The sequence below is a fragment of the Vidua chalybeata genome, chromosome 8 (genome assembly GCF_026979565.1).
Source record: "Vidua chalybeata isolate OUT-0048 chromosome 8, bVidCha1 merged haplotype, whole genome shotgun sequence".
Classification (NCBI taxonomy): domain Eukaryota; kingdom Metazoa; phylum Chordata; class Aves; order Passeriformes; family Viduidae; genus Vidua; species Vidua chalybeata.
In genome coordinates, this window is record NC_071537.1 from 13,573,518 (window position 1) to 13,582,426 (window position 8,909).

Below are 8,909 nucleotides of genomic sequence, written 5' to 3' on the forward strand. Positions count from 1 at the left end.
ATGGCTGACTCACTGGGGAAGGACTGCTTTTTAGCAGGACCTACACAGGCCTTCATCAGAAAGCAATTAAGGTACAGTCCAGCATCCTAGAAGGATGACAGGAAATACAGGATGAAGGGATGAGTGAAAACTGATTATGAAAACACAATGAAATTCAAGTAAAATGTTCTTAAAGCCCTTTAGAGTGCATCATCTTACACCTCTGCTAGGGCATCACAATTATCAATATTTGATAAAGTTACATTACTCACAACATACAAGGCTGTCTTTGTTTTTATCTAATTATCACCAAAAAGCACTTTATCAGAATCCCAGATCATAGCGCACTACATGACCTGAGGCAATGCATGTTTCCGATTGCGTGCACTCCTGATGAAGGCTCCCTTTTCAAAGGAGTCTTATTTTGTATTTTAAAAATATATTTTGTTATACTAAGGAAGAGAAGGTGAACATTTCTTACAACCTGAGAGGGAGCTCCAAGAGAAAAATCATCCCAAGCAACCCATCATAAGGGATTTTTCATTTCCCCCTTCCTACCTCTCCTCACTCTACAAAAAAAAAGCTAAAAGTATTTTGCTCAAATTATGAATTTCCTCTCCTTCTTGGCAGAGTTACCAAAAGAAATGTAATATTCCTTCTGGAGCCCACTTCCCAGCTGCTGAAGTAAGAGACTGGAACTGTCCCTACACAGCATCACTGACCCAGGTGACCTCAGGTACCAAGGCAGTTGCTGGCCTGGGCCCCAAAAGAAAGCAATGAAAGAATCACTCAGCCAGGGCACATCACCTCCTAAAGCTTCACCTCCAACAGATCTTGCCTTCAATGATCCCCTCCCCATCTAAAGTCCTTTTCCACCAGAAATGGTATTTCTGCAACAGCAAGAGCTTCTGTGCTGTACTGCATCCCAGGGAGATTTCTGTTGGCTGTCTACAATTTCAGCATGTGCCAAAACAGTGGTGCCTGCAACAACACAGGCCATGTTACAGAAGATAACACCAACATGTCATGCCGTGTATTTTCCCAGCTGCATGGGGCACCCTAACCCACCAAAGTCCTTCATGTTTTGCTACATTTTAAGTACTGAAGAGCTCATCTGGAAATGCAAGTCTGCAGAGACCTACTGAAACTGAATTTCTTCTGTGGACAAAATCTGCTGTCTGCATAAAAGCTGTCACCAGCCTGCCTGAGGCTTGACTGGAAGGGTCATAGAGAACAAACAGGTCACAGTGGCTAAGCCCCACTATCAACCTTGGCCCTGTGGCAAGGCTGGCTAACACAATGACCAACTGCACTTATTTGTGTAGTCGGGACACACCTGTTGAGTGGCAGGGTCTCAGTGCAGCTACAAGTCATGGGCCACCAACAGCCAGCCAAGAGGGAAAAGCTATTTATGTCAGGAGCCCCTGCTACTGTCCTCAACAAGTCGGCTGGCTTTCTAAATGTCTCTTCCAGGACAAAAATTCCAACTGAATTCCTTTAGCACATGACCCTTATTTAGCTTACTGTCATGTTCAGCCTGTCCTCTGTGCTCTCCTCTCCCTAAGGGACATGGGTTCAAATAACTCCAAGATGGAAAAGAGCTCTGCTGACTGTTCCTCACTGTTCCTTGCTTCCTCTGGTGTGTCTATGCCATCTCAGATGTTACCAGGCTGTCTACTGTGCCACCAAACAGCTCTTGTGAACAAGTCACCTCATGAAGAAGGCAGAGGCTGTCATAATACCCAGAGGTACAAACAAACTTCTGTGCACACAGCAAGGACATACACTTTCACAAAGTGAAAAAGTTTTTCCCAAAAAACCACCACCACCAAGACTGAGCCAGGCCACTCTGCCACCTCTGCCCTCTCCCTTACAAGTGACTGCAATGGGATATTGGCTAGAAACTCCAGTCAGGATTTGGACTCTTTCAGGAAGTTCATAGGCTTTTTGGAGATGAAATCTGGGCTTCTTAAAAAAATGCACTGGACTGGAAAGATTATGAGAAAACCTGAAGCTGCTGAAGAAGTGTGAAGTGTAGTCTGATTTGAAAGAGTAGACTGTCAGGGTAGTACTTGGATAGAATGAAATAACCCATACCTAGTCCAACAGAGGTAACAGCAACAAACAAAGCACACATATTTTAAGCCCTGAACTACACAAAATTCTTCTGCCTCTTTGAACTAGTGAAGATCTTAAGGGAAGGGTCAGCAGGCCTCAAAGAACTCTTACAAACAAATTCACATTCCCAGAAAAAGCAGCAGTTTCAATGTTGTGGAGCTGTCCTGGCAGATCTGTCCTGCTCAGCACTAACAGTTTAAAACAGAGTAAGAATAAATGTAACAGCACTTTATAAAAACCACCGACTTTTCCAGCACAAAGCAAGAGCTGCATTTCCTCATCCAAGCTTTTTCTGTTACTGCAACATCTTCCCCAGAGTATTACCCTCTGCATCATCCGCACCAGTTCATTGCCTTCTTCATTTCTGTCTTAAAGTAATGAAACTTTGTTTTTAAAACAAGTTTTAAAAGATGAAGGAAACTGAAGCAGCTTTACAGGCATTCACACTCCCTCCCCCTCCAGTGGTGAAGGCTGAGGTCTACTATGATTGCTGCAGTTTGCATTTGGATTTGACTTGCACAGATTGGCCATTTCCTGCTCCTGTAGGTATATACATTTTTCCAAGATCTGGAGAAAACACAGCTTTTATTAACTCACCAAAATGCTTACACAAGCTCTTAAATACTCATAAATGATAAATCTGTCCATTAATGAATCTACTTCTCTGAACTGGAGAATACACCATGATCCTAGTGGGCAAGGCAGAACAGGAGACAGGGAAAGAGAAAACATGCAGTGCAACACTTCTATATTTTGACATCTATTAATACATTACAGAGCAAATTGTCAAGTTATTTAGGTTCCAACTTTAAACCTGCCCTCTAAAATTCCTTTGTAACAAAGAGGAAATAAGTTTAGCCCAGCTGCAACTTTATTCCTTTCTTCCATGCCTTAAATAAAGAATCACCTTACAATGAGCTCTTTGCTTCTCCGATTTCTCCAGTCCAAGGTGGTCCTGCAAGCAGGCCCTGGATAAAGGCTTAAAGCACCCTTTGCTATTCCTGGCTCTGACACTGACCTGCTGCACAGAGGGCAGCTTGGTTGACATCTCCCTGCCTCTCCTTCCCCTCCAGCCCGTTTACCCTGGCTATTTAGGCAGCAAGCTCATCAGGGCAGAGACTGCTCTTGCTGGGCCTGTACAACAGCTGGGAAAACAGACACAGACTACAGGACACAACTGTAATATCACTATATCACCAAAACCCCCAAAGGCTTTGTGTTAGTACTCAGCTACAGTTTAGATGCAGAAAGTGTTGTTAAGCCTTCACTTTTCTGTGATATGCTGCCACGCATTTTTGAAACAAAAAATTCTCCTTTCACCTTACATCGTGAAAACATGGCTCAACTTTTACTTCAGCTGCTCCTATGACTGAGTAAAGCAAAAATCTTAGCATAAGGACTCTCCTTTTACCATCCTGACAACAAGGTCTTGTAGCAGTACAGGTCTATACATAAAATTAACTTGTTTATACAGAAAAAGTGACAGCCTGATTTGGAGAGTCTCACAGTTCAGATACCAAGAAGCACATCCATGCAAAGCCACTCTGTGCTTCCATAATAATGACACAATATTCTATTGAACATTTAGTTACTGCTGATTCAACGAAGAAATGGCACATTTTTAACACTGAGAATGTGCTTTAAGAACTCTTCCAGGTCAGCCCATACCATCCCTAACATACAGTGACTCAGGTGAATATGAACCTAGTGACTCTCCTCTGCCAAAGGAATGAAGTGTACAGATACATTCCTCAAAGCAAACTTCTTTCTTCTTCTGCAAGTGCACAATTGAATCCATGCCTTAAATACGTAACTTGGCTTACATCTGTGGCTTCCACTTGGCTGAATCTACCAGAAAGGGAACACATTAGAGATTGTCAGTGTTGTGAATATGCTTTTCAGCACAACAGCTACTGTATGGGCTTAAGTTCACATCTTCCTTTGACATCATTAGCAACTTAATTTAATTGTCGTTTAAGTGCAAGCATGAGTCCAGAGATAACCACAGCTGGCAATTTTTAAAAGTATGCAGCCAGGATGACAATTTTAAAAATCAGATTAAATTTTTTTTTTTTTTCTTTTTTCTACATATACTACTATTTTTCTTCTCCATGCTGCTAACAGCTAGGGGTTTGCAACCAGTTTCTTATGAATCTTACCTCTTCCCTATTTTGGCAGAAAGAAGTTTTATAAGCAAGCTGATTGTGCAAACAGTTTTTTTCACATGCAAGATAAAGTTTGTTCCTTCTGATCCTTGTTGTTACAATTATCTGAAGATATATCCAACAGAAAAAGCATTTTAAAGAAATAGTGTCATTTTCAAGTTAATCACCTTTTTAAAAATGGGAAACTGGAGGCAGGAGTTAAGTTTCACAGCTATCTCCTTTAGGCTCAAATTTATTGCTATTTACAAAGCATTACCAGATGGCTTATCAAAAGCCACTTAACAGCAGAAATGATCAAACTATTCTGAGAAGGATTTTTGTCTTAAACTGTAAATACTCCCTAGACTAGTTTTTAACTTATGCCAGCCTCCCAGGGACCATCAGTTTAAGATCTAATGTGAGAACCATGCATGTTATTTCATTAAGTATATTAACCATAAACGGTTCCAGACTTTGCTTTCTCAACTGCACACAGTATTGCACAAAAACCTCTCAAAAGTAAAAACTAGTGTTCACCTCATGCAACATTAGCCAGAACATGCAATAGAAGCTTCAGCTCCTGAGTGAGTCAAAGCCAGGTTTGACAAACTCAAGAGTTATTCCATATCGCTAAGAAAGCGGTTATCAAGAAGGTCCAGCTACCCAACATCTTCATCTCCATTCTATTTTCACAGTAGTGTTTTAGCTTAAATACCTGCTCAGCTCAAATTTAACCTTCAACAAGCAATCTACCAGGTTCCACTGAAAATTGATATTAAGGAGGACACTGTGCACAGAAGCTTGCCTAAACTCCCTCCCCACCTTGTACTGATTACTCAAATAAAATACAGTATCTCTGCTAATTGTACTCTCTCAATTGCAAGAGCAGCAACCTGGGAGATAGCTCTTGATCTTGGAGACATGTATGAGGAGCAAGTGCTACAGAAGAGACATAGCTAGTTAAAACCCTTGCGCTGCCACAGAAACTATTAAACTCTTCTTCAGCTAAGTACAAATTTTACAGATGTACAACTCAACACATGCAGCCATACTGGTTCTTCTGCAGGTGTTCAGATATGCAGACCTCCTGGTTCTGCAATATGCCCTTGCCTTCTATCTGTTGCCAAACTGTCTACCCTACTGGAGTAAAACTCCTGCAACTGCCCCCATATGCCGGATCTCCACCCAGGGAAAACAAGTGTTTGTTTTTCAGGTATTCTCCATAGCATTTGCTACACTATTTCAAGGAACTGGACTGTCTGAGCCTTTTATGAAGTTAGAACTAATTAAAGGAATCATCCTCCAGATATATCTCAAGGTTTCTTCATAACCACTTGTAATGTAACTGAGTGTGTTACCTATGACTGAACTCCCCGGGACCAAGGAAGTGCTGACCAATGCTAAAAGCAGCTCTCAGTAATGGAGTTGTTTGAGGAAAACTTGAAAATAGGACACAGCACAGAAGTACATCCTAGAATTACTAAAAAAAAAACCCTGTTCATAGCAAATCTAACAGCACTGAAATCCTGGTGAGTTCATGATACTCAAGCAACCTTTCCTTCTCTGAAACCCTCTGACCTAGCAAATCTCTTCTGTAGCTGTTTATAGACCTGCATTCCTCTGCAGGGGGAAGTGGTGGTCCTTACACACACTGCACCTGCTCTGCTGTACACCTGATCCCTCCTGCAACTGAAGGAGCAGAGTATCACCTTATTCTTAATGAAAAATACAGAACTTCATTTCCTCAGGAGACAAAATCATATATCACAGTAGACAAGAGTCCAAAGCACAGCCATTCCACAGTGCTTATTCCTGCTGACTTCCAAGGGAACTGTGCTTAACTTCCAACCTGTGAACACTGAGTGGGTTGAAGTGCTGGCCTGAAAACCCAACACAAGGATTTTCAGCACCAGCAAATTTCTGTTCCTGCCAGCAGAAGCCATAAACATTTCTCTAAAGTCTGTGCATTGATGAGACAGTAACATCAGACAGCAAAAGAGGGGTCAAAACTCGTCATCCCTTCTTTTGAGTCATGTCAGCACAGTGTTTATGGAAACAATACTGAGTCACTGAATCACAAACAAGATCCATGCTGGCAGCTAAAAAGAAGCCATAGGAAGGGATTTGTAGATCCTAAGAACACAAACTTCTCTTGGGATCCTTAAATGAGGAAGGCAGGTCCACTTTGTGAGGTTGCCTCCAAGTGGCATTTGGTACACAGCCAAATTTGAGAGAGGAAAAGCAAACTCTGGATCGTCACCAACCACTGCCAAGGCCCAAGCCCCAAAGGAACTTGATCTAAGAAGATGCTGGTGTCTTACACACTGCAAAACCTAGAGGGCTTGACCCTATTCCTAACCTGTGTTGTGCTGTTGAACTGGGGGAAAAATAAAGACCCCAGGGGAAAAAACCTCAAACAATTCCTACTCACAAAACTTTAAAACCCAGAAGCCATGAAAAGTCCAGGAGTCACTTGCTCTGTGCCAGCCATCACCATTTATACCAGCAAGCTGCTCTGTGAGAACTTAAGACACATGTGTTCTTGGGGACCCACAAAAGCTCTTTCACATAAGAATGCACTAAGCCCACTCTCCAGCCTTTTCCCAGGATGCCATCCTTGTTCCCTTGCAGCTTCTTCTCTGAGGTGTTTTCAAGACCATGGCAGGAATCACTGCTCAGAAGTGGGGAGGGTGTGTGGGCATACAGGATCCATGCCAGCTGCACACAGCAGCTCCATCCATCTCCTTGTGCTCCAACCTCCCCTAGCCTGAAGCCCCCAGGCCTCAGTGTTTGGAGGGGTCTGGGGTCTGAGAAAATCACAAAATCACAGAGTTATTAGGGTTGGAAAAGACCTCTGAATATAATCTAGTCCAGCCTCCCTGCCAAGGCAGGGTGACCTAGAGCAGGTTAAACAGCCATGAGGCCAGGTGGGTTTTGAATGTCTCCAGAGGGAGACTCCAGGCCCTCCCCCGGCAGCCCATTCTAGTGCTTTGCCACCCTCAGCATAACGTTCTTCCTCATGCTGAGGTGAAACTTTGTTTTAGTTTGTGGACGTTGCTACTCATCCTGTTGCTGGCACCTGCCTTTGAGATGTGAAATGCCTTATATGCATTGATGAGATCCTTCTCAGTCATCTCTAGACTAAAGAGGCCTGGCTCCCACAGTCTCTCCCCACAGGGAAGATGTTCCAGACCCCTTATCATTCTTCGTGGCCTCCGCTGGACCCCCACCCAGAGCTCCCTGTCTTTCTTGTATTGAGGAGGCCAGAACTGGACACAGTTCTCCAGACGTGGAGAGGGCCTCACGCTCCAGCACTGCCGCTGGGCCTGACAGTGATATACCCCACGAAATCGCCGCCATCCTCGCCGCTCCCTCGCGGGGACAAGAGGCGCCTCCCCCAACTCCTCCGGGCAGCGCCGGGGCTGGGCCCCGCCACCCTGGTGTGCGCCATCGGCCGCTCCCTCCCAGGGAGGCCCTTCCCGTGCCCTCGCCGCCCCTCTTGGCGCAGGGAAAGGGCGGCGCAACCGCGCTTCGGGAATGGCCCCGCGTCCCCCGCCCCTCGCGGCCCAGCGGCGGCCACGCCAGGAGCGCAGCGCGGCCCTGGCAACCGGCTGGGCCGCGGCATCCCCGGCCTTTCCGGGCCGCCGCCGCCGCCGCTCCCCGCCCTTCCGCCGGGAAGGCCGCGCTTACAGGTCGGTGCCGAGCTGGGTGAAGCCGGAGTTGAGGCAGCCGCGGGCTATGCGCCTCCAGAGGACATCGCGGCTGCTGAGGAAGCGCAGTCGGCGGCAGACCTGGGCCAGGCGGCCTAAGGCCTGCGCGTCCAGGTAGGAGCAGATGAGGAGCAGCAGCTCCTCAGGTAAGGCCCAGAGCGGGGAGGGGGGGGAGGCGGCCTGGGATCCCCCCTCTGCCTGGGGGGATCGGGGGCTGCCCTTCCTCCCCATGGAGCAGCAGCTCCCGCCCCTCCTCCCCGGGAGCCGGAGCTGCTGCTGCCCGGGGGAGGCCAAGCCATGGACGGGGCAGCCGCTCCCCAGTCACATGGGGCAGAAGCCGCTGCCTGTCACTGCCCCCTCCGGGGGAGGAGGCGGCTGCCGGGACCGGAGGGGGCACGGGCCGCCGAGCCCACCCTCGTTAGCAGATTAATTCATTAACGGGAGCCGCTGGGACTCCCCCTGTGCCACTTGCCCTCCCCCACACCCCCTCGACACGCCACGACCGGCTCACGGGTCTGTATCTTCCGATCTGGGCTTAGCGATGTCACCTGATCAGAGTATTTGTTAATAACGTGAACAGTTAATGGTGGGAATGGTGATCCCAGGTAACCAGAACATCTGCCTCACCACCCGGAGCAACACCAGCTAGGTACTGCACTCCTGCAAAGGAAGGTGAACAGCAAGGTGATTTAATGCTCATTAATTATCCTTGACCAGGGTCAGGAGCGCCTGTCACCCACGAAGTGACAGCAGGGGTCATCTGGTGCTGCACAGCAGTTTTCAACACTCAAAGATTCTTGTGACACATAAAAGAAAGGGTCTTCCCCACATAAGAGCAGGCCTTGCTACAATGGATTTAGGGCTGGCTTTTTACCAGCACCCTTCCTTGCAGTCCATTCCACCTCCAGAGCTCCACAGAGTGAGATCTGAAAAGTGTTCACAGTTCACACGTGTGTGT

General features: G+C 46.5%; 1 protein-coding gene across 3 annotated transcripts in view; it reads right to left on the reverse strand.

The window, feature by feature from the left end:
* FBXW4 (F-box and WD repeat domain containing 4) overlaps nucleotides 1-8,449 on the reverse strand; it is a 59,826-nt gene extending 51,377 nt beyond the window's left edge. Inside the window, exon 1 of one of the 3 annotated variants that reach the window (XM_053948798.1) lies at nucleotides 7,932-8,449. In XM_053948798.1, the coding sequence (XP_053804773.1) occupies nucleotides 7,932-8,182 (251 nt within the window). In that variant the 5' untranslated portion in view covers nucleotides 8,183-8,449. Of the gene's footprint in view, nucleotides 1-7,582; nucleotides 7,882-7,931 lie in introns of those variants that run through there. The other 2 variants (XM_053948797.1, XM_053948796.1) reach the window with 2 other exon arrangements.
* Nucleotides 8,450-8,909: the final 460 nt, after the last annotated feature.